Source organism: Trichoderma gamsii, assembly GCF_001481775.2.
Source record: "Trichoderma gamsii strain T6085 chromosome Unknown Scaffold_21.2, whole genome shotgun sequence".
In the NCBI taxonomy this organism is placed as follows: Eukaryota; Fungi; Ascomycota; class Sordariomycetes; order Hypocreales; family Hypocreaceae; genus Trichoderma; species Trichoderma gamsii.
Window position 1 is genome coordinate 594,161 of NW_020171358.1, and position 24,336 is coordinate 618,496.

Here is a 24,336-nt window from a genome sequence, read left to right on the forward strand (position 1 = left end):
GTTAAAAAAGGAATAAACGAGGAGATTGCGTCTGTCAAAGGCTTCTGGCCTGCATCCCTATAAAGAAGAAGACAAGATATCAACATTGCGTTATGATATACATAGACGCTATAGTGTACAAGTTCAAATGCATACATGAAATACTACACTACCTCAATACCTAGCTTGCGCCTATCTGCCTGCAATACAACGTTGTTCCAGCCATGCAAAGTCCTGATGACAGCGCATGATGCCAGGTAACTGGCCATCGATAGGAATAATCAATGATAAGAAGTCTCATCCTGATGTATCTAGATACTCAACATATCCCCTAATCTTCCATATCCTGACGGAAGCCGCCTAATCTAATCTGATTATTACACATTATAGCAATGCAGAATTAGTATAAGAATGCAATAACAGCTGGCCTAACACGCATTGTTTTGTTCCCACCCAAAAAAAAAAAAATCATTACTGGAGTGTAGCGGACCTTACACGCGATGCGGGCAGCGAAGGCCAATCTTCTTTATCAAGCGCAGCTTCCTTGCCAGGCGATGTATTCTTTGAAATTACTGGCTCCTTGCTCTCGCCTTCATTTCGATGTTTACCCTTGGACCAGCTGCGTTGAATTTCGGTAGGGCTATTCTCCTGTTGCCTTGATGAAATCTCGAAACCACCACTCGCTTTTGAGTTGTCAGTGCGTCGAACAAGCCTTTCTTTCGGCTGTTGAAATTTGGTAGGCGAGTCATGCGCAGCCATTGTTCTTTGCATAATCTTGAACTTGGACGGTGATTGGTTCTCTCTGGGTAAATCTTCTTCTCCCCTCATTCGAAGTGAGCCTGCTTTGTAAAGGTTTGGTGCCTTGACAATATCCACTGCTGCAACACTGGATTTTTGAGGAGATTCGAAAGCCATTGCCAGCGGGTTAAGTCGACTTTTCTTGGAAGACTCTGGTTCCGTTATATGCGTTACTGAGTCCGGTCTATTCAAATCATCGGTGCTCCTCATGGGCATCTGGCCACTTACAGCGTACTTAGGCTGTGGCGGTTCAAATCTGTTGGTCGAGGAAGCTTCGAATGTCTTCGAAGTGATTGCAGGATATTTGTTGTTCTTCCGCTTTTTGGGAACCTTCAATGAGCCGCCCGCGCTGCTTCTAAACTCGTGTCGACCTCGAGGTAGAGTATCGTATGAATACTGGCTTCTGGCATTTGCCGTGGCCTGTCCTACAGGACCCTTGAAAAGTTCTGTTGCGCGCTCATCGGGCCTTTCCACAAGCACAGGATGAGAGGCAGATTCGGACATTGCAGGAGCCGACGTAAGCGTGTGGTAGTCTGCTCGAAGCTCTTCCCTCGGTATAAAGGTTGTCTCCGAGACTGATGGCGATATACCTTGGCTGCTGTCTTCATTCTGCAAGACAGTCAATGGTGTCAAGGTTGGACGTTTCTTGGATTTCTTGGCTTTGTTCCACTTTTGTTTTGGCCTGATCTGGTTATTTGCCGTGTCGCTCGTTTTGTTCTCACCCGCGGGTACCTGCGAATTCGACGCAGTAGCATCGATCTCCTCTGATTCAGTTTGACGCGGGCCAGCTATCTTCACTTTTGAAGATTGCGTCTCTCCTTGAGTCTTCATGTCGGTAGGAACTTCGCTTTCTAGTGATACCATAGGCAGCTGAGCTGATCTAGGCCCAGAGTCCAGTGATTCGTCTTTGGTAAGATATTGAGTTTCATCTTTGGCCAACTCTTCGGCTTTTGCTGACTGCTCTGGCTTAACCTTGTCTGACCCTAGTGAATTAATCGACTTGGACTGATCCTGCTTCCTGATATGCGGTGTAGCAATATCTGCCTTCTCTGCTGTATTGTTCGATGGTTCATTTGGGGTTGGTAGACTCGGTTGCTGGCTAGACGCAACAGTTGTTCCTAGTTTTTTGGACTTTCGTGGATCCAGTGGCATAGGAATCCTATTCCAGGCCTGTTTTCGCTCTTTTATCTCCTTCTCAGTGTAGTTGGAGTTGTGAGCACTGCCGTTTGTGCTAGATTCAATGTGCTTCTCGGGAGATGTTATTGTGGCTATCGGCAGTCTCTCAATGTCTTTGATGGGATTTTGTGGCTCCTTCAGGTCACTTGACGTTGCAGTTTGAATATCATCTTCTTTGTGTACCCCCGCGGCATTCACAATTTCCCCAATCACACTCGAAATTTGCTGCTGACTGTCCTTCACTACAACTAGAGAAGGTGATTTGACTTTCCTGTTGTTGTTCTTGTACATAGGACTGCCCGTTCCTGTAGCTGAGGAACGATCCTTAGAGAAAGTTGCTTTGGGCGTATCACTTGAAGAACAGGTTGAATTGATAGGAGTATTTGGTAGTGCAATGTCGATTATCTTTGGCGAAGAAAGTTGGCTACTGTCGCGATCTGAAGTTGTAATGTCGCAGCTGATGCTCTTTTTAATGACGGTTTCTTCAGAGAACGACTCTGAACATGGAATGCTCTCCTTGTTAGGATTTTTCACCTTTGGATGGTTCATCGCTTGAAGAGGGAAAGAAGTTGGAACGGCAGCATGTTCTCTTAGTTCCTCAAAAGCGAAATGTTCGCGATTAACCACAGTCATTTCAGTCAGAGCCGGCAATTCGACAGACTTTTCATCCCCCTTGGGCTCAACAATTGGCGAGATAGTCTGCTTTTCCATGCGCTGACTCGAGGAACATGCTTGAGGCAATGTTGAAGTACTCGTAGGGCGGGAAATTTCACGCTGACCAGGTTCTGATGTGGAGGTATGGCTTGATGCCAACGAACAGCTAGGAGGCACCTGACCATGGACATGATCTTCACTTGGAGAGAAAGATTCGTCTCGTGATGGCTGCTGGTGTGTAACTGGCAGAGGTGGAAGCTTTCTCGGTTGATGTTGCGGATGGCGCGGCTTCATCCACTTTGATCGATGGACAGGTTGAATGGTTATTCTGACATCTTTCTCTGGAACCGTACTTCCACCAAAAGCAAGAGCTTGCGGGACCGAGGATTCACTCTCGAATCTACCAGGTGTTAGTGTGAACAAAACCGGTGTTGAATTGTAAAACATTACCTCACGATGAACGCATCTCTCCTCATTGATGCTGATGGGAAAGCCTCCTCCACCTTGCCAAACCTAGTGCTTAATACAAATTTGAGAAATGAGATTACTTCCATAGTCGAAGCAAAAGCCTCAGAGCTCACTCTCACCCAAACACTTCTGTTACGCTCGTTACACTGGTCACAGGTACAGTGGCAATACTCTATGCTTGAGCCAGCAGGATTGCGACACCAAGAGCTTTGCCGGGCCCGATCCTGTGGAGGTCCTCGTCGCCAAGATTTATTTGAATAGCTTTCTTGGAAGGCGGCATTGTGTTCGACTTGAGACTGCTGGCTGGAAGCATACCCGTGAGTCTTTTGGCTCTGAGATCCTCGACGGTGTCCTATTCTATTGGTGTTGTTGTTATTGTTAAAAGGACGGTTGTTGCTTGGGTATCCAGTGTGCGCTGAAGAAATTGGAGAGCCATATGAATGTTCCTGTCGCGGCTGCTGAGTTAGGTGAATACTTTCATCGGGACCATTTGCGGGGGTATTGTACGGCATGGTAGATGGTATCGCATGGGAGTGCATCCCTGAAGGGAACTGGTGAGATGGCATAACCTGAGGAGTTCCAGAAAACTCTCTGTATGGCATATTGTGAGGACCCGATCTATTTTGCGCGGAATGGAATTGGTGACTTTGATACGGGAACCCATGAGGCGCCGCATGATGCTGCATGCCTCCTTTCTCTGGCTGCATATAGAAAGCTGCAGGATCTACCAGTTGCTGAGTGGAGGGAGTGAAGCTCTGCTTGAAAGAGTCGCTAGATGAGTTATCACTATGCTTTCTTATCTCTAGAGATACCCTACGAGCTCTTTGGTTGGGCGGTAATTGCTTCGGAGCCGTAGAATTAACCAGAGATGCAACCGCATCGGGAGTGGGGCGTTGGTCAAATCGCGTGGTATCGTGCGTTGGGAAAGAGCCTTCAACTTCTGGCAGGAATCTGCCTCCGCGTTTCTGAGTTATTCCTGAGTACTAATCAGGTCGCTCAAAAGCCTGAGGCGGCTGCTGATGCTGATGCTGATGCTGCTGATGCTGGTTGGCTTGCATCGATGCCAATTGTATTCTCACATCATCTGACCGACTGATATGAGTAGCATGTTGCTCTGCTTGCCTTTTCTCCGCAATCTCTTTCTTAAGATTGCCCAGATTGACCTCTGAGCCCTCTTTCTTGATATAAAATGAAGAATCAGATAGCTCTTGCTCGGTTATTGACAAAGCTGCCGACTCAGAGCTTCGTCTAACATCAGCGCTGGTAGAATGTTCCATATCCACCGCTAGCTGTGACCTTCTGCAGCCAGGCTCTTGACTGTCACTAGAGATCATGGGAGACGACGTCTCTGGCATCGACGAAGTTCTGCGAGTGTCATTTTGGCCATGTATCTCGTCGTTTTTCTTCTGGTAAGCTTTGGTGACAGGCCCCTGTGACGGTTTTGGTACATTGCTACCGTTGACGATGACTACGCCAGATCTGGAGAATCTTGCTGGAGTCGAAACAGCATCTGGGGGGTTGTGCAAAGCTTGGACATTGTCGGCAGATTTTTGAACAGACTCTGGAGGCGAGAAGCAGTTTGGCGGAAGAAAATAGTGTTTCCCATTTTGTTCAAAGCAGGGAGCTGGATTGTCTGACATACGGTGAGGTTCAGATACAGGAGGCGCTGGCAGTCCACTACCGTCAAAAACTGGCTGTCCGGCTAGAGATGAATTAGTTCCCAGGGCCTCATGAGAGCGGGATGGTTGGATAACTCACTAAGCCAGTTCTCAACGCCGTTCGTACGGAATGCCGTTACCAGATCAGCAGGCTCTCCAGCTTTCTCTGCTTCCATATTAGAAAGAAGATAGGCACGCCGGCTTTTCAGTGCGCTCGCAATAAGTGGCACAACATCATCTTGCAGCGAGCCCAACGATTCATGGTCCTTATCATTAAGAATGCGATAGATGGAGCCTTGAGACTCTTTCCACTGCGTCAGTTTCTTGCGATTCTCCTTCAGCTTCAGCCACTCATCCGCCCAATGGCCAATATGAGCGGCTACTTCGCGCTTCACGTCAATCGAAATGAGCCTATTTTCATCCCAAATGGTATTGATGACATTCCAAAGGTTTAGGCAGCCGTTATGATAAAGGTCATAGGCATCGAAGTAAGTCCACAAATCATCCCAGCAGTAAGGCTGCTGCATATTCTTCAGCTGATCCCAATGGAGCTTGCGAAGTGAGTTGCAAATCGCTTGGATTTCGTCTTTGGACCACAAGTGAATTCGACGCTGGGCTTGAATGTGATCCAAGTTCCGGAATGGTCGATTTCCGTTCGAAGTTGAGATGATGGCTGCCGCTTTTGGAGGAATGTTGTTGTAGAATCCAACAGGAAGATTGTCCTCCAAATATGTCTGGGCCACTCCTTGCGAGTGCACGCCATGCATCATTTTGTAGGTGACAGGAAGCCCATATGGATAGTATTTAGCATATGCTTCGCGATCTCCATGGGGAAAATCTTCGGCGTAAACACGAGGGAAAGCAGCCGCAGGAAGAACCGGATGCGGTGCTGGTAGAGGGTTCATTCGCATAGCCTCAGTCATGATGGAGGTCTTGGCCATTGTCAGTAAGAGTAGTATCGAAACTCAACGAAGCTCCCAAAAAAAGTAAAGAAAACAAGGACAGGGGATGAAAGATGACAAAGTGAATCGTTGAAACGAACGGACGCAAGCCTCAAAAATCGCTGGCACGGAAAGAAAGCGCTGTTAGCACCAAAAACGAGATCCAAAAAGACGTGACGGGCGATGGAGAAGGTGAAGCAGAAAAAGAAAATAAACGGTCAGGAAAACGATGATAAATGGACGTACCTTATTGCGAGCTCTTCCTTCTGATGAGGAAGGTGCAACGAGCCTAGGTAGCTGGGAATTCGCTTAGTTTGAGATGAAGGCGAGTTTCTGCGGCGAAAAGATCGACAAGAAATTGTTCGCGGGTAGAAAGAGGCGTGATGCAAGCTTTGAATAGACTAGAGAACAGTAGGAATCTGTTTTTCGTATCCAACAACTTTGCTGTTGTGCAATGAAAAGCTTTGCAGATTACTGTGCGCTGCCGGGGAGAGAAGGAGAGAGAAGCGGGAAGAAGAGATGGAAGAGGAGGGTGGGTTTAAATAAGCTGGGTGAAATGAGCCATATTTTCATCCGAACTATTGAGAAAGAAAGTTATGATGAAGTGAATGAACACTGACAAACCTGCAGCGTGACTCTTACAACTGGTCGACAGCTGGCAGCGGTGGAGCTCTAAAAGATAAACCCTCTCAAGACGCTGATTGTAACGAGCTGTTTGTAGCAGACGGTAGATATGGCGCTGTTATGGAAGCCGTAAATCGTTGGTATCCTCTGGAGACAAACTTCGCGATCCGTTTGCCTTAGGGAGCTCTGATCGTAGAGAGTGAAGCTGTTTGATAGCATCAAGGCATACACATTTGAAGCGGAGACATCGACACATTAAAAAAAATCAATCCTATTTTTTTCTCACCACCGTCTATGATGCCCAAATAATTTTATTCCAAGGAGTGGGGTATATATGAAGATGCAGCTTATAAAGCTTGTTTTATACATGATGGCTTGCTTGCGATGCTTATTTCTGAGCGTTTAGTAGCTTCAAGATTTCGGACTCGTTGTCCCCTGCAATCGCCTTGCCGTTGCTCCAGTCAACCGTCTACCAAAGGATTAGTCACTGCGCTCCATGAGCTATTTCCCATCACAGTACTTACCAGCGGCCGCAGCAAATTCTCCTTATTCTCCTTGAACTTCCTCAGAGCATCCTTGTCGTCCCTTGCGCCCTTGACGACCTGAGAGGCGCCGTTCTGGCCAACATACTGCAAGATTGTCTCCACCTGATCGAGAGTTGGGGCGTCCTCGGTGATGTTCAGCTCAAATGGGTCGCGGCGAGCACTGGCATCGTTGACGGCATTCGTCTGGGCGCTTGTGGATGCCTGCTTGAGCAGATTGGACACTCGCACAGAGGCTGGAGAGCTCGCCTTGTGGAAGAGCGTGATTATGTCGAGGGTCTTGCGCTACACGGCGAGCCAGGTTAGTTGCAATTGACGCTATTGCCGGTGACCAGAGCTGCTGAGTTGACCTACAAATCCGAACATATTGAGCAGGAGAGTTGTGCAAGAAATATGCTGGTTCTTGGGCGATAAGCAGCGATTCGTAGTTCAATAGACGCAGAAGTGAAGAATGACGTTATTTGCGTTCAGAGAACTTGTCGCCGCAAATAAGCTACCTATAGCGTGACCCGTGCGGGTCTTGGCAGCACCTCTTGGCATGCAGCCACTAAGGCACCTGCTACAAGTACCTACCAATTGAGGTAAACACCAGGGGACGAATTAGACATTGGTCTCTAATCTCATCATCATGTATGTTCGTCTCTTTTATTTTCCATTTGTTGATGTCTCTAGCTATATAAACTCTATCAATGTGTTGATTCAGTACAAGGTCTATTATCTCTCATCCTTGTGCCAAAACGCCGCCAATATTCGCAACCATAGTAACCCAGTAAGCCAACCTTACATGATCCCATTCAGCTTTATACCAGATATATCGGTTTATCAGAGCTCTTTCAATGTCTTAAAGCATGATCTTCTGCCCATCTATTTCCGTCAAAGTAAAATCGTGTGAGATCTTAGGCCTGCTTTTTGAACTTCTTCTGGATCTCTTCTTCTGAAAATTTGCGTGTCAAGCTCTTCAAAAACTTGATTCGTCCCTCCATCGTGAGGTCTGTTTGGGCGGCTCCAAGCGGAACCATGCACTTGGCCAACGTTTCATAATCTTTTACCATCAGTCGGTAAGTGATCATCAAGAAGTCAATGTTGTGAAACAGAATTGCTCCTTCTTTGCCATAGGCTTTCCGCTGCTCCAAGAAAGAGATTGGGTGATCGCGCCAATGTCTGAGCGGGTTAAGATGGTGCGAGGTGTGATAACCATCATTGAAGCAGAATCGATTGCTCTACAAAAACATGTCAATTCCAGATTTCCAAAATGCCAGCTTAAATACGAAGAGGATCTACTCACTGCAACATCCACCAAGGTGATGCTTGATCGATAATCGGAGTCTGGCTCGTCGGGTTCGACAAAAGCATGCTGGCCCCAATTGCCCGCCATCAATCCCAGTCTCATCAATAAGAAAGGAATGATGTACACAAAAATGGTGGCTTGTTTGTTGACAAAAGTTGCCATGGAATAATAGAAGAAGTAGGTGCCGAACTCCCAGCCTGCTGCTCGCAGACCCAATCCCCAGCGGCGCTTTTGCATAAAGTACGTGGGGAGATCCAACCAGACGAGAAAAAAGAAGCGGCCCACGTAGTGAAGGAAATGAAAGATGTCGTCTCGTTGATAGCGGATGGTGGAGGAAAGGTCATCTGGACCGTTGCCTTCGACATGATGGTGCTTGACGTGGTGATAAAAGTATGAGTTCCACGTGTGTCCCATCAAGGGATCCGTAATGTACGGAAATAGCTTGTCAAACAAGGCGTACTTCTTGGACAGGATTCCACGCTGGTGGATATGCTGGTGCATCATGAGCGTGTAGGTGCCAACATAGTAGACCTGCATAACAGCATGGACGATGCCATGGATGAGGTTGAAGTTTCGGAATAAAAGGATCGCGCTTGGTACTGATGTGGTAAAATACAGCACCAGATGCACAATGAACACCACATCTGTGTCATATCGAGCTGTTTTCCGTGCCCAGCGAACGAATGGCTGCAGGACAAGATTGTTGACAGACTTGGGAAGGCGATTGGGGAGATCGTCAATGGACACAAATATGGTTGGTTCAAAGTGAGCATCGCCGGGGTCTCTCAGGGACTTGAGGAGGGCAATGTCCTTGATGGCCTCAATTGAGTCCTTTTCGTCCTGCGACTCAGCCTGGGACGCTGCTGAGACATGGTGCCAGTCATTGTCACCCTTGGTTTGCTCCGAGCGAGCCTCCCGTCTCTTAGTGATGTCGTTCTCCAAATTTTTCAGCACAACGTGATCTGCACGTGTGAGACCGCTGTCATAAAACAGTTCGCACTCCATGGTGAGATTACCGCGACCAGAGCATTTACAAAAAGCTCATGAAGCTTTTCAAAACGGCGCACCCAGTCTAGTATAAACTATAGCAGGAAAAATCCCCCCTAATTATGGCTCAACCGCTTTGTTCGGACATGCCTGCCAGCGCATCCACCAGCGAGATTGCATGGGTCTCCGCATTTTGCTCTCCTCCACGCCTTCGCCGTGTCAGTGAATTGGAGCTCTAAGACCTAGTCCAACCTACCCAAGCCACTTCACGTCGTTTGGCGTGAACTTACATCCAAATAGTTTCAATTATCTATGCTCTTTGCGGCGTCAGGTCACTTTCTGCGCCTGATTGCTTGGCCAGACGGCAATGGCTCTTGCTAAATCATCTCGCCAAAGATTTGCCCGGCTTGCTTCGCCCAGCTCTGGCGTCCCCACTGATTTTCTGCCGGGGCCAGCTCCAGAAGAAGGCGTCTTTGGCCTGATGCAAAACAAAGGGGACCATTATTCGGCAGAGTTGGTCAACTTGGTCCCCTAATAGTGGATCTTAGTTTGGGCAATGTTGCGGTGAATCTGGCCAAGAATGGAGTGCCGACGTTGTAAAAAGGCGACACGGAATATGGCATGGTTTAATGACTGGTGTTACGTACGCTGGACGGCTGGACGGCTACGCCCTTGTAACGCGGACATTGTTTTAAACCTGTACTCCGTAGATATCACTCAATTACAGCGTATCAGCTATATCTTCGCTTTATGCCTCCCAGGTATTAGCATTCGCTCTGGAGGCTCTGTTTTGCATCCCCTGTTGCGCTCTAAGCCAGATCGTGTGGTTGTGATGAGTCGCCCATCTCACGATCGTCCGAAACTCCCTGGCCTAACATAAAAAATTCTTGGCCCGCGCACTGCTTCGCGGCTGAGCTGCATCTGCCACTGCCCGTTCTAGGCATCGTTGCAGATTGAATCGCCTGATTCCAGAACCAATAGAAGACTTCTCAGCTCTCATTCGCTCAGTAGCGCATTTCAAAAGGGGGGGCAAGACAAAAGCCGTGGGTCACTAGCGCCGTAAGAGAATAATGCAACTAGAAATGCCATGTATGGTCTTAGATCTAGGACGTGATAGGCCTGTTATTAGCTTTTTCCAGTCTGAAATACAGAAGATGCAGAGAGAGAAAAGATCCAATAGCTGAAAGGCATGCATAGAAAGAGAATCTAGCGGTAGTGCAGCATACATGGCTTGCCTTGCACATACTAAAAACGCAGCATTTCTCTTGCTGCATCAAAAGCTTATGTTGTCTCTTTGCAAGTATACTCTTACACGCTTCAATACGATAACTCAAGGATAATGCGTGACACTATTGCGTTTACCTTGATTGCGTAGGCGAGAGTACTATGCTAAGTTTGTAGACCAATTGTAACAGGCAGGCAGAGGCGGCGGGTAGCAATGGAGAGATTTATTTTGACCACATCACCTTGATCTACTAGATGGCTGCTTAGTTCAGCAATCAGGTTGCCCAGATTGATACGTCCCGGGCCAACAGCATTAAAGGAAGAGATCATCTACCGTATTCTCGAGCGATGGATGTTCCCCATTGTACCCTGGGACTACATCCGCAAACGCCCAGTCTTTGGGACTCTCACGGACCACCATACACCTAGAGACGCAAGCTCGCTCTCGGCACTCTTAAATCTCAAGAATAATTTGCTTGATTCCTTTTGCTCATGCCCAGCTTGTATAAAAGCTGGTACAAGACGAAACAAGATATCGCATAGCATGCGTTTGACCAGGGCGACTTGGCATAAAATGGTGTGCTTGACGCCCTGTGGCAGCAGTGGAGGATTATATGCAATGTAAAAGTCTGCAAAACAACCTTGTTTACCTGTAATGCAGGAAGAATATCATGGAACGGAAAGCAAAGAGTAGAGGCTTTTCAGAAATAATTTCCACATCATCTCCGCCTCATCTATGTATTCAGCCGTAAGAATAGAAGATGGTGGCCATTTCCTAGTCTGCATGTAGCTCTATCCGCTTTGAGGGCCCTCTTTTTTATGCATTATACAGGGTCTTTGCTAGATCGTGAGATTGCAATCAGTCGCCTATCTCATAAATTAATGTATTAAGCTTATAATTAGTAGATAGAAGGAAAACCTGAGGCTAAGGAGGTTTGACAGAAATAGAAATAAAAGAATCGGGCGATGATGTAGCATACACAGCTCGCCTCGCACATATACTGTCTCTGTGCAGGGTAATACTCTAAAATGCAGGCATGGTGAAAGATAGTGTTGTTCAAGTGACAGGTAAAGTTGTGTCCCTGTATGAGAGACTTTACTGTATCATCTATCCAAGTCATTGTCTTTCAATAACTCCAAGTGATTGTCTTTCAATAACTTGGTAACCACGAAAGATATGGGTGGGTGCGTGCGTTTGCCACCACCAAGGCTCTCTGCACATCAATCTCACCTTGTTGAGATTCTCCCTGACACCAGTTTTACATCAACGCTTTCATCAATTGAGCTTTTTCAGATAGCCATTCCAGCGTCTTGTTATATCTATGACGTTAGATCCCACATAATAGCGTTTCTCATGTCAATCGCCGCGATTCTGCTGTCATGACGTATGATGAGATCAACATGTGGAGACCTGTAGCAATAAGGCTATCGACTTGTTCGAGATGGTGAGTATTTAAAGAATCAAACGTCGAAGCTTTTCAATTTAAAAATAAGAACATTTAACAAATTATTGATCAATTGAAACAACGTTTTTTCCCCCAATAAACAAACAATTAGCAATCATGTCAGGATACTCTAACGTTGGCACATCTGGCGTTTACGAGGCTGGTGACCAGCGGAACGTCAAGAAATCCGAGGTGCAGCAGGCTGAGCGATTCAACGAGGGACAGAAGGGATCACACAGCAACCTTGATTCAAGTACGAAATTTCAAATTTTGCTACCCCATGGCCGTCCATGCTGACTTCTTCTTTAGAGGACGAACGCTCCATCGCCAACAGGCTAGCAGCGGAAGAGGTACGCTGCTCAATCCTGCCATTTATACGTATACAGAATGACTGACGTGGCCGCAGCAAAAGTCAGATCCCGGCGATGACAGAGAAACGGCTGCCTTGAAAAAGGACCCAACACTTCCTGTAAGCACTCATCTGCAGCCTCAATCACAATAACTGACAATATGCAGGCCAAATTGCACGGCAATGAGCCATCACGAGGGGCCAAGGTCGACGCTGAAATCGCAGCCGAAGAGGAAGAGTACCTACAACGGAAAGGCAAGGCTTAAATGAGCTGAATTGGATTGTAGTTTAAATGATTCAGAGCTCAGTCGGAAATGAGGTATGAACAGGTACCTATGTTATAATTGGGCCGTGAATTGCGTATATTTGTTTACTCACAGGCAGTCAGCAACGCTGCTCAAAATATTCTTGTCGCTGGTGTAGGCATATGTCTATATCATCTACTGTACTCGTACAAAAAGCATTGTATTGATAGCAAAAAATTATCCGACATTCCATTTCTGTCAACCAGCACTGAGGCCAATCCTGCTGCTCCTGCTACTCGTGTACCTGTATAATAGTAATGAAACAATTTCGTATGAAACAATTTCGTGTATATATGACTGCCTTGTTGAGCTATAGCTGAATTATAGAATTAGGGTGCTTGATGGATATTCCCTCTCAAGATCACTAGAATGAGCACAATTGCATATGGATGAGACAAGTAAATGTTCGAATGAAGAATGTTTATTTGATTTGAATGCTAACATATCTATCACCTGTAACAGTCTCTGTTAGTGAAAAGTTCAAGCCAAGCAAAGAACAGTAAAAAAACAAAGACGCTAGTTCTCAGGATATGTAAGAAAAAGTTTCTCATTTAGACATTTGGTATAGCATCTCCGGCGAGAGAGCCACCGCATGTGATCAACCGCAAATTACCTCATCATCGTACTGGCGCAATGCACAAAAAGGAGAAAAAGAGACAGTTATTCTTACCTCACCTCAAAGATTCAGGAGTCGTAGGATTATATCGAATCCTTGCGAAGAATCTTTTGCTTTTCAGCGCGAATACCATCAAATATTCTGGACAAAGAGGCTCAAAAATTTTAGCTCGGGCGCGAAGAAGAAGAAGAAAAGGCGGCTGTCTTAGCGGGCATTTGGACTAGCGCGTCTTTGTCAGCTCGGCAAAATAGAAACTCCGGAAGAATTAAAGCTTGTGCGGGCAGAAAATTATTTGCCCTAGGGCTCAAAAGCCGTCGAAAGTCGAAAGCGTTCTCCAGTAAACGCTGCTGCCCCAGAACAATCCCCCGAGCGGCAGATTATCGTCGACATTTGGTATGATACACGCGTGTTCCTCCACTTCATTCTGATCCCGAATGAATTGCGACTTCTTCGAACCAACATTATCCGACTAACACGCCGTCGAAATAGATCCAGTCACAATGGGCGAAGCACTGATTGAGGGTTCAAACTGGCGCCTCGTCGAGGTCGGCCGCATCGTCCTGATTAACGGCGAGCACCCCTACAGCGGCCGCCTGGCTGCTATCGTCGAGATCATCGACCACAAGCGAGTACGTTGACGTATTCCCCGAAAAAATGCGACTTCTTCACGAAACAGAAAACTAACCCGATGACATCCAGGTTCTCGTTGAGGGCCCCTCTTCAGACCCCAAGCTCAAGGTTCCCCGACAGGCCCTGCACCTCACCAAGGCCCTCCTCTCTCAGTTCGTCATCGAGAACCTGCCCCGAGGCGCCCGACAGGCCGCTCTTACCAAGGCCTGGGAGAAGGCTGAGATCGACACCAAGTGGAAGGGCAGCAACTGGGCCAAGAAGCGCGAACAGCTTGAGCGGAGAAAGGCTCTGACCGACTTCGACCGCTTCAAGGTCCTCCGCCTCAAGAAGCAGCGACGATTCGAGGAGCGCAAGGCTCTGGCCAAGGTCAAGGCCTCCGCATAATTGGGATGTTACGCTCTGGAGTCACGGAGAGGTTGATCGGATGGAAATAGAATGAAGGGCATGGATCCGGACAGGAAACGCATATACAGCAGCAAAAGTTCTGCTGGATTCATTTTCGCTCCCTTTCTGGAAGGGCTGTATGTTGTCACATATCATCGTTTATGATGAACGGCGTCGATACGGAAATTCAGACAAAAATGAATTCAAAGTTATAGGGAGGATTCTCATTGTGGATCTTTGTGATTTCGTGTAGTAAAAAGAAATACCCATGAACTGCATGTAAAATATCACTACAAAATCTCACCCTTTGATATTTGACACTACATGCAATCTATAGCCGTACATTACGTATAAATTCCCAATCCTACTGCGCAGGCCAAAATTTGGCGGCGCAAAAGCCAAAACGCCTTGGTTCCCTAGTGCCTAATTGGGTTTAGCCGTCTCCCAAGCCCTACCTAGGTACCTAGGTAGAATTTGGCAGCTTCTCGTCTCTTAACACAAGTCTGTTGCGCAGTTTGTCACGTTGTAGATACAAACCAATTTAATCGTCAGGTTAATCGCATAAAATGTGAGTATCTCGGCTGTTGAAATTTTTTCTGCCTATTTTGCGAAACATCTAGGGCGACATCAGGCGACAACGAAGCTCGCTCGCTCGTTTCAAGCAATAATATTGTCGTGTGAAAGACGAAAATTCAGCTAATTTACCCCACCACAGACATCAAAATGGCCAACCCTCGAGTTGAAGAGCTCCCCGACGACGAGACCAAGACCAAGCCCACGGTCGAGGAACAGGATGAGTCCAGCGACGAATCCGAAGCTGAAGAGCTCGGCGAGGGTCTCCCCGCTGGCTCTACCGCCGTTGTCCACTCCCGCCAGGAGAAGAAGGCCCGCAAGGCTCTCGAGAAGCTCAACCTGATCCGAGTTCCTGGCATCACTCGTGTCACCCTCCGCCGCCCCAAGAACGTAGGTTTTCTATAGTTGAGAGAGGAAAAGCTGGGAATTCGCAGACGGGAGCTAAAACGGATATATACAGATCCTCTTCGTCATCAACAACCCCGACGTCTACAAGTCTCCCAACAGCAACACCTACATGTGAGCAAGGAAATTAACTCATGATGGGAAAATGGGACGTAAAATCTAACAATTTCGTCAGTGTCTTTGGTGAGGCTAAGATCGAGGACATCAACGCCACCGCCCAGCAGGCTGCTGCCGCCCAGCTCGCCGCTGCTAACGCCGAGGCTGAGCACGCCGGCCACAACCACGATCACGATCACGACCACGACCACGATCACGATCACGACCATGACCACGACCACGGCAAGGAGGGTGAGTCCTCTGAGGCCAAGAAGGAGGAGGAAGAGGAAGATGATGGTGAGGAGGTTGATGCCGAGGGCCTCGAGGACAAGGATATCGAGCTCGTCATGACCCAAGCCAACGTCAGCCGAAAGAAGGCCGTGAAAGCACTAAAGGAAAACGACAATGATATTGTCAATTCCATTATGGCGCTGAGTATCTGATGACGGGGAATATGGGCAGGGTGGTTGAAATTATATCATTAGTATGCGCGAATAAATGCGCATAGGGATCTGTATTATTGTTCACCAAAGAGCTTTACTCGTCCTCTAAGAAAGCAAGTTATTGCGTACTTTACATGGTTCTATTCTGCAATTGTGACGGGGGACTTGCCGGTGCTCACATAGTTGAGCATATGAAAGCCACATGATAGCCTCATTCTGCCATTGGAATTCCCAGCCTTGAATTAATGTGGAATCTACATAGATTGACATGCGCATACCCAAAGAATTGAGCTCTACATAAGCTCATTTATGTCGCAGCTCTGCAGACTAACCGCTGTACTATTGCACTGCTGCATGCATCCAACTGGTTAGGCGCGGCTAGATGAAAAGTCATGCGCAAAGTCACGTGCCACGATTTGCAACCGGAGCGGACTGGGCAAGTTTCGGCAAAGTCAATCAAACCTCCGTTCAAGATCTCGCTGTGATCTTTAAAAGAGACCTCACAACACATCTCAAAATGGCCACGGTAAGTTCTCCTCTCTAATTGTCGCAGAATAAACAAGATATCCAACATCGCACGGACAATGCAGCGACCGATGAAGAATTCCGACCACTACCTATGCGCAATATCTCTTGGGAAGATCCATGAGCTAATTTTCATTTTCTCGTCGAATAGCGAAGCGCAGCTCTCAAGCTCGACTGGGTCAAGGTCTCCTCGTCCCTAGGCCTCCGCGGCCAGACCGTCGCCTCCCTCCAGGCCTTCAAGAAGCGCAACGAGGATGCCCGCCGCAAGGTCCAGCAGCTGACCGAGCAGCCCACCACCGTCGACTTCGCCCAGTACCGCTCCGTCCTGAAGAACCAGGCCGTCATTGACGAGATCGAGAAGCGCTTCAAGGCCTTCCAGCCCACCACCTACGATGTCAGCCGCCAGATCAAGGCCATTGACGCCTTCGAGGTCGAGGCCGTCAAGAACGCCGAGGCCACCAAGCAGGCCGTGGACCTGGAGCTGAAGGATCTTGCCGCCACCCTCAAGAACATTGAAGAGGCCAGACCATTCGAGGAGCTTACCGTCGATGAGGTTGCCGCCGCTGAGAAGTCAATTGACGAGAAGACCGCCGAGCTGGTTTCCAAGGGCAGATGGATGGTGCCTGGTTACAAGGTATGTGGATTGACTCCGGGCTTTATCTTGATTTGCAGTGCTAACCCCCCCTATAGGAGAAGTTTGGCGACCTTGCCATGGTCTAAGAAACTTATTTTACCCTATTTCGACTTCTCTTTGTGTACTCTAGCATTGTAGATACAAGAACTTGGGGCAGGGGCGTCCAGTTTCTGCTAATTGTCCATTTCCTGCGTCCCCTTATGTACCTGTGCACAAGAAGAGGGGAAACAAGAAGATATAAAGACAACGTCGAGGCAACGATAGATATAAAACGGTGGAGGAACTTCGCATGAGTGTATGAGTGTGAGTGAGATAGGTTAATAATGAAATTTCTGACAGCCAAAGTGAAGGAATAATGTATTGGCCCAGCGACACTATCTTGCCTGCAAACTCGTTTAAACTACACCACGCCAGGGAAGCGCTCCCAGCGATATTTGTTTGTACTTCTTTCGAAACATGAACCTTCTAGAAATATGCGAAATCAAGCCATGATAATCTCTCAACTCCTCCCGTAAATAATGCTCATACACCGGAAGTAAAAAAAACTGTTCCTTCGCATGCTCGAACCTTATCGCAAGTCTTCGACACGTATATACCTCTTCTTTTTTTCTTCGCTCGCTTTTCATTGTTACTTTTTTCTATTCTCATCTATGCCTTTGCATACTTCTGGGTCCACTCCTTCGCCGTCGCGATGGCAGCAGCTTCGTCTTCTTTCCAGCTCTTGGCAACGTCGGGAGCGAGGGGATCATCGGGGTTGGGAGCACCGAGAAGGGCCTGGATGGAAAGCAGGATCGTCCGAATCTGCAGCGCAGGCGACCAGTTATCTGTGACGATGTATAAGCACTGGAGCATGTTTTCAACGCATTTCAACAACGCACTCTTAAGCACATCTAGACAAATGCGACCCAGCTTGTCCACGTTTGGGTGAAAGATCTTGGTGAGGAATCGAATCTTGGGAGGAGTCATGGGATAGTCGTCTGGGAGGAAGAGCTCCAGCTTGAAAATGCCGCCTATATATCCCGTCAATACCGTTGCTTCAACTTGCGACGTCTTTAGAAATCGCCCATGTTACCTTCGTAGGGTGAGGATGCGGGACCGTGGATCTCGACGTCAAAGTACCGCAGGTTGTCTTCGTGAGGCACAGCACTGATTCCGGGGACTCTACACAAAGAAAAAGACGTCAGCGACTCAGGTAGGACCAGGATGGCGAGAGGCAACCGGATGGAGGGGCGCACGGTTCGGCCATCAGGCGTTCTGTTTCCTTCACGATGCGCTTTGGGAGGGCCATCTTGGAGTAATTTATGATGTCGTGAGAAACAATACGGGTCGGTATGATGGGAGTGTGAAGGTAAAGAGAGTGGTGGTCCAGAGGCCTTGCGCCGACTACGCAGCTGATAATGTTGCAGTCGTTAGTTTAGGTAGAACGTGACGACCGAAGTGTTGCATGGAGGAAATATAAGGCGGGGCATGCGACACTGAAAGACTCCAGGCGGCCGAGGGGCTGTTTGCGATAAGAGTGCGGCAAACAGTAAGCCAGAACGAGGAAGAAAAAACTATAGACAGCCTTTGAATGAAATTTGTTGGTTTTCTTTCATTTGTAACTAATCATCGTAAATCGTCTTATTTTTCTCGGAACAAGCTCCTTGTTTTACTCTACGCTGTACTAGACTAGAAGATTTCTCCAACCTACGTTGATGATCAAGGGTGCGCAACGACTATATTGTGTGCTAGACAGTGCTGCAGTGCGCATGGCTTAGCGTTTCGGGCCACAGGTCCCCTATAGCGCTGTCTAGGTTTAGCCCAGGTACTGACGTAGGCTAAAATCCCTGCTCAGTGACTTGCAGTGTACTTGGCCGTCACTGGCCTCCCTACTAGGTACTAGGTAGTAGCTCTCACAGCTGGCGCGCATCCAGTCAAAGGTCAACCACCAATTGCACATCATCTGACGACGCTCAGCCAGAGTCACCGTATCGAACTCTTTGTAGCCAGACTGAAATATCACATCGCTCGTATGTCGTCGGATGGATAATGCGAGCTGCGCATAGCTGCCGGCAGCTACACGACTGTCACTTCAGCTTGGACAAGCACCGCCACCAAGGCTCGCAGATGAGCCGCGACATGCGAGACACAGCCAATCATCAGGAGACCACAGAGGACGATGCCTGCTTTTGACCAGCCCGTGGATTCGCCCAAGAAGGGCCGAATCGTAAAGTCGGCGTACGACAGCGAGAGCTTCGAGGCCGATGGCTCAATCCATGTTGAAGGCGTTGTCGGCTCTGCTACTATCTCACCTTCGGGACGGGATATTGCCCTGGCATCGTGAGTTGGCAACGCGTCGAAACGTTCTGTAATGACTACTAACAACTCTGTTTAGACCCGAAGGACTTGCAATTATTGACTTGGACTCGCCATACAGCCCGCCACGGCGTCTGCGAGGCTCTGGCCAGCCATGGCTGGTTGTTGATGTGCAGTGGTCTCCATTCACTGCCCGAGACTACTGGGTTGTTTCGACGGCGAATCACCGCGCATTGGTGTGGAATCTCAATCTCAGAGATGATTCAAACACTGGAGCAATTGAACACTCCCTCCAAGGCCATACCAGAGCCATCACAGACGTCAATTTCTCTGCTCACCACCCCGACCTCCTTGCAACCTGCTCTGTAGATGGCTATGTGCACTGGTGGGATCTCCGTCGGCCTCGCCAACCAGTGCTTACTTTTTGCGACTTTTTTGCCGGAGCTACTCAAGTCAAGTACAACCGCCGGGATCCTCACATCCTAGCTTCGTCGCATGATCGTTGGTTGCGGATTTGGGATGAGCGAAAGGTTTCTGAGCCCGTGAAGTCGATTGACGCACACACATCGAAGATTTACGGATTAGACTGGAATCGAAGCAACTCGACAGGCCTTGTTACGTGCTCATTAGACCAGAGCATCAAATTTTGGGATTATAGCAATGACGGCGATGAATTGGAACATGTTATTCACACCGAGTACCCGGTTTGGAGAGCCCGCCACACGCCCTTTGGCTATGGTCTCCTTGCGATGCCGCAGAATGAACCTGGCGACTTGTACATGTATGACCGATTGTGGTCAAAAGACGAGAGTAAGGATGCATCGCCGACACCGGTTGCTGTGTTTCCTGGCCATGGAGATCATCAAGCAAAGGAGTTCCTCTGGAGAACTCGAGGCGGGGTTACGGAAGATAACCTTGATGATCGAGATTTCCAACTTGTAACCTGGGGTACGGATAACGAGCTGAGGCTTCATTGCATTGATCCCAGTATATTTTCGGCAGTGGGATACAAAAAGGGGTCTCCAGCTTTGGGCGGAATCAGTACTACTCGGAAGGGGGCGACTTACAAAACATTCCGGACAGTTGATGACGCCTCTACAATCGATAAACGGGCGAGTACGATGAAGGATTCTAAAACTAGCACAGGCGGGCTTGTGCACAAGCAAAGCGCCCTTACAGCTGCTGCACGGTCTTCTCCGCATATTGGCCGTCAGATGAGGCCGGCATGGCGTGGGCCATCAATGAAAGCCAACAATCCAGTTGGTAAGAGACTGGATCCAAGCCAAGCTCAAATTGGTTGGATGAAAGGCATTAGCTTTACGAAGAGAAAGGGCCTGATGGATGCCCCCAGACGGCTAATGTCCAAGGATTCTGGCATCATGGGCCACGGCTATGGTGATGACCAATGGGGCGAACCTGATACGATCCAAGAAGAGCTCTTGCGGGTCAGCACACAGATTCCGAAAGTCAAATGGGATAATATCGATATGGATAACCTGACACTGAGTGCCTCGCTCAATGGTCCTTGGGGTAAAGACGGAGAAAACATATTCATCAAGGTGAAGATTGATATACCTACAGAGTATCCAAAGCTCAAGGCACCGAGATTTACCATCGAGAGAAGCTCTTTTATGCAGGAGGAAATGTACAAGCGACTTGACCGAGAGCTTCACGAGCTTGCAGATCAATTCCTGCGAAGGAAACAAAATTGCCTGGAAGTAATTTTCACCTATCTGCTGGGTGAAGTTGACCTCGAATCCAGCACCACCTTCTTTAAGAACGTTCGTGATTTAGATGATGATCTCGATGGGCTTGCCGACGATAGTTCCACGGACGAAGAAGAGGATAATCCAGTTGGCGGGTCGGTATCTATGTCTCAGGAATTGCCTCCTGCTGACGCAGACACTGCCATCGCCATTCCGGCTCGTACTATAGTTCCGCCGCCTCCTTTGACATGTGGCGCTCGATTCTCGCATGATGGACGACTCATTTGCTTCTTCCCTACAAAGGAAGAAAAAGCACGTGTTTTGTTCCAAACATCTGCAGATGTGAACAAGGACCGCCCAAGGTTGGACCAGCCGTTCTTTGCTGGCTTTGGTCGCTTAACACACGATCCGCCTCCGCGATACAAGTATACTACCGAGGAGGCATCAGCTACGGATGATCAATCAGATTCTGATGAGTCGGGCGAGTCATCTTCTTCATCAAGCGACTCCGAGTCTACATCGATAAATAAGATGAGTCTTTGGTATCACTCAAGCCGACATCTCAGAAAGGCCTGGAGTGAGGATCGATCCATCCGATCTAGTGGTGGTGGAACCGGGACTGGAATAGGTACCGGCACAGGTACTGGGACAAGCCGCCGAAAAATAGGTCGACCTCGAAATGCAGTCTCTATCCATGACCTGCGACCAGATCTGCCCTCCAAACGGGAATTTGCTCAGGAGTATGCCATCTTTGGCGACGGAGCAGATGTTTGCGAACACAACGCAAGAGTTGCAGAGAAGTACGGCTATCCTGATCTGATGAGTGTATGGCAGTACTTGGCCTTGCTGTTGAAGAAAGGGATACCGCTTGAGGTCCTGGCTAGCAACCAGAGACGAGCCTCTATCCTTGTCATTGCTCGAGACAGTGTATCCAAGACTCGCGCCATCGATGATGAGCAAAGCCTCACTCCAGCAGGAGACAATGCTTTGTTAGGTCGGGTGAAATGGGGTCGACATCCGCTGGCAAAGGACTTTATTCAAGAGCTTTTCAACTATTTTGAAAAGATTGCCGATATACAAATGTTGGCGATGCTTTCTTGCATCTTTAGCGATTCTTCGACTGATGATAGCGTTGCCTATGTGGAATCGCAGCTTCCATCTCAGGAAACACCGCTCCCTCTCAAGGCACCATCATTCTCACTAGACTACTTTCCTACAGATGCTACGATGTGGAATATCTATGGTCGGGGCATACCGCATTCGAATGTGACTACGCCCGGCACTCTTCACACACCTCTACCTTATGCGGGCTCACACGCGTCGGACGATGGAATGACATGGACAGGCGAACCCGGAACCAATTCATACTCGTGTGGCGAGACCCCACCGCCAAAAGCGAGACCTCTGACAGCCGATGCAGACCCTCCTCCAACGATGTTATCGCGGTCTCCCTCCACCTCTAACCGACCTCTTTCACGAGTTAGCACTGGGCTCAGTTCGGCGTTTTCAACCAACTTCTCGCGATCATTTACCGGGGCCAGCTCCTCGTCGCCGCCCGCGGGGCAATTAAGGAAGAAACCAAGCCCGGCAGAAATGATTCTGAACACACTGACACCACGTACCGGATATGCCAGCGCTGGGCCATCTTATCCTGTGGGAGACTCTAGCGGAGGAAGGAATTCTGTGTCAGACGACGAGTACCGTCGAGACGATACGCTGTCTCTCGTGCCAGTGAGCGTCTCTGTCTTTGTTGAGGATCAGACAATATTCGACGACGACGGCTGGCTAAGTGAGCCTCTACTGGAGCCAAGCCGCACCAACATTTATGCCAACTACCGCTACGCATATGCTGAGATGCTCCAGATGTGGAGACAGCCCCTTGCTCGTCTTGAAGTCATGAAGTTCAATGTCTTGAAGGATGAATCGCCTTTTACTGGAGCAGAAGGGAGTTTCCACGACTCGTTCACACTCCAGGACGGTGCGAGTGGGAACACAAACCATCTCAAAACGGGATCATCGCCTATCATCATGGGCAAGAAGGATCAGCTGCAAATCCTAGCCGCCTCGGGTCGCGGCTTGGACGTGACGGGAATCTGCCGCGTCCATGAGACTCAATTAGACCCGTTGCGATACTCTTCGACCGATTCCAAAGTCGGCGGGGCCGTGGGTAACTGCGACCGCTGCCGTCGTGTGCAGGGCCAGCTCCGCTGCGTATACTGCTTGGAACCTGTAGATGCCCTCTTCCCACCCTGTCTGACATGCGGGTGCTCAAGCCACGAGGAGTGTCTCGCAGAATGGCATGCCGCAGGTGAGATGTTTTGCCCTGCCGGCGATGAATGCAACTGCGTCGAGCAAGCTTCCAACGGCCAGGTGGAATCGTGGGCTGCTCTTCGGGGCGCCGTGATGAAGTCGCAGTCACAGTCCAAGCTGTCGATGCTGCCGGGCCCGGCGTTGGGTGAAAAGGACGAAGAGTATAGATATGAGAAGAGGAGCAACATTGCTGGTAATGGGGAAGACAGCAACGGCGACTGGGAACGAGTCGGTAAGAACGTGCCGAGCAGGGCCCAGGGCTCTATAACAACTCCAGGACTGAGTTTTGTACGCTTCAAGACGCCTGCGGGTGCATGGTCAAGGGCGTCGAGCCAGAGGCGAAACGGGAAGAGGGGGACTTGAAGATGTGTGGTTGGATATGGTGTATGCATGCTGTAATGGAAGATGATGGATGGCTCGTTCCATCTTTGATGTAGGCGACTAATGATGCGAAGCCACAAATAAAGTAATATTAGACTTGCATATCCATAATTGGCTACACCTCATACCATTCCTGCGGTTCCCATTGATGGACGTCCAAGATGTCTTCTAGAACACACAGATGACTCATCCATTTGTCAAGCTGTACGTGACGTGAGCCTCAATGGTGTTCAGCCATATGCCAGATCCGGCAATTGGTGCCATCGCTGCTGGATCTACACCGAGAGCCCGACACTGCGGAACGCTGCCCGCGCCGTGGGTTTCCGCCCTCAACCCCCTTGCAATACCACAGCGCTACCTTTTTCCCCTCGTACACCTAATCGTAGCTGGATATTAAGCATGAATCACACACATAACATCACATCTCGGAGTTAAGAAAAACAAAAGGACAAAAAAAAAAAGAGGTGGCATGACTTGCATTCTGCTATATGTGGTTAGTTGATGTTACTGTTTCATATGGCGTTTACGGGTTAAATACCTCTCCTCTGATACGAAGCAGCCATTCGCCAAGATCGATAAAAGAGAGGCTCAAATTAATAAACGCGAGGAGTCCAAAGTCTCAACCTACGGCAGACTAGGACCTTGTTTAAAATCTCACAAGAGGCTGCATCAGCCCTAGCCTTGCTCCTAAGATCTTACAATTTCGAGTAGAAAGAAAGGCCCTCTTTTAGAGTTTCCATATAGCCAGTGTTTGATTGGTTGGACTTGGTGGCTTTATCCTGTAGTTCCAAAAGTCGCACCATGGCTTCTCTGTAATAATCTCATGCTTATATTACTTTTTTTCACTTGACTCAAAAAAAATGAAAAATTCTCAAACACACAGACTGCAACATTAAAGCA

General features: G+C 48.5%; 9 protein-coding genes across 9 annotated transcripts; 5 read left to right on the forward strand and 4 right to left on the reverse strand.

Moving 5' to 3' along the window:
* Positions 1-450: 450 nt before the first annotated feature.
* Positions 451-3,677, reverse strand: TGAM01_v206395 (hypothetical protein; the record flags this gene model as incomplete). The annotated part of the gene is made up of 3 exons (XM_018809875.1): positions 451-3,007; positions 3,058-3,120; positions 3,391-3,677. The coding sequence occupies 3 exons, from the start codon at positions 3,675-3,677 to the stop codon at positions 451-453; spliced, it is 2,907 nt and encodes a 968-aa protein (XP_018656931.1).
* Positions 3,678-6,686: 3,009 nt separating this feature from the next.
* Positions 6,687-7,206, reverse strand: TGAM01_v206396 (hypothetical protein; the record flags this gene model as incomplete). Its single annotated transcript, XM_018809877.1, has 3 exons — positions 6,687-6,767; positions 6,823-7,125; positions 7,195-7,206. The coding sequence occupies 3 exons, from the start codon at positions 7,204-7,206 to the stop codon at positions 6,687-6,689; spliced, it is 396 nt and encodes a 131-aa protein (XP_018656933.1).
* A 530-nt stretch (positions 7,207-7,736) lies between these two features.
* TGAM01_v206397 (hypothetical protein) lies at positions 7,737-9,133 on the reverse strand (the record flags this gene model as incomplete). Its single annotated transcript, XM_018809878.1, has 2 exons — positions 7,737-8,060; positions 8,126-9,133. 2 exons carry the CDS (start codon positions 9,131-9,133, stop codon positions 7,737-7,739), a joined length of 1,332 nt encoding a protein of 443 aa, XP_018656934.1.
* A 2,768-nt stretch (positions 9,134-11,901) lies between these two features.
* TGAM01_v206398 (hypothetical protein) lies at positions 11,902-12,399 on the forward strand (the record flags this gene model as incomplete). Its single annotated transcript, XM_018809879.1, has 4 exons — positions 11,902-12,037; positions 12,094-12,134; positions 12,191-12,253; positions 12,301-12,399. 4 exons carry the CDS (start codon positions 11,902-11,904, stop codon positions 12,397-12,399), a joined length of 339 nt encoding a protein of 112 aa, XP_018656935.1.
* A 1,155-nt stretch (positions 12,400-13,554) lies between these two features.
* Positions 13,555-14,068, forward strand: TGAM01_v206399 (60S ribosomal protein L14-B; the record flags this gene model as incomplete). The annotated part of the gene is made up of 2 exons (XM_018809880.1): positions 13,555-13,683; positions 13,754-14,068. The coding sequence occupies 2 exons, from the start codon at positions 13,555-13,557 to the stop codon at positions 14,066-14,068; spliced, it is 444 nt and encodes a 147-aa protein (XP_018656936.1).
* Positions 14,069-14,791: 723 nt separating this feature from the next.
* On the forward strand, positions 14,792-15,585 carry TGAM01_v206400 (nascent polypeptide-associated complex subunit alpha; the record flags this gene model as incomplete). The annotated part of the gene is made up of 3 exons (XM_018809881.1): positions 14,792-15,031; positions 15,102-15,160; positions 15,222-15,585. 3 exons carry the CDS (start codon positions 14,792-14,794, stop codon positions 15,583-15,585), a joined length of 663 nt encoding a protein of 220 aa, XP_018656937.1.
* Positions 15,586-16,102: 517 nt separating this feature from the next.
* Positions 16,103-16,830, forward strand: TGAM01_v206401 (ATP synthase subunit D, mitochondrial; the record flags this gene model as incomplete). Its single annotated transcript, XM_018809882.1, has 3 exons — positions 16,103-16,111; positions 16,262-16,744; positions 16,801-16,830. 3 exons carry the CDS (start codon positions 16,103-16,105, stop codon positions 16,828-16,830), a joined length of 522 nt encoding a protein of 173 aa, XP_018656938.1.
* A 562-nt stretch (positions 16,831-17,392) lies between these two features.
* On the reverse strand, positions 17,393-18,032 carry TGAM01_v206402 (ubiquitin-conjugating enzyme; the record flags this gene model as incomplete). Its single annotated transcript, XM_018809883.1, has 4 exons — positions 17,393-17,568; positions 17,623-17,754; positions 17,817-17,905; positions 17,980-18,032. The coding sequence occupies 4 exons, from the start codon at positions 18,030-18,032 to the stop codon at positions 17,393-17,395; spliced, it is 450 nt and encodes a 149-aa protein (XP_018656939.1).
* An 870-nt stretch (positions 18,033-18,902) lies between these two features.
* Positions 18,903-23,418, forward strand: TGAM01_v206403 (hypothetical protein; the record flags this gene model as incomplete). The annotated part of the gene is made up of 2 exons (XM_018809884.1): positions 18,903-19,063; positions 19,119-23,418. 2 exons carry the CDS (start codon positions 18,903-18,905, stop codon positions 23,416-23,418), a joined length of 4,461 nt encoding a protein of 1,486 aa, XP_018656940.1.
* Between the last annotated feature and the right edge of the window lie 918 nt (positions 23,419-24,336).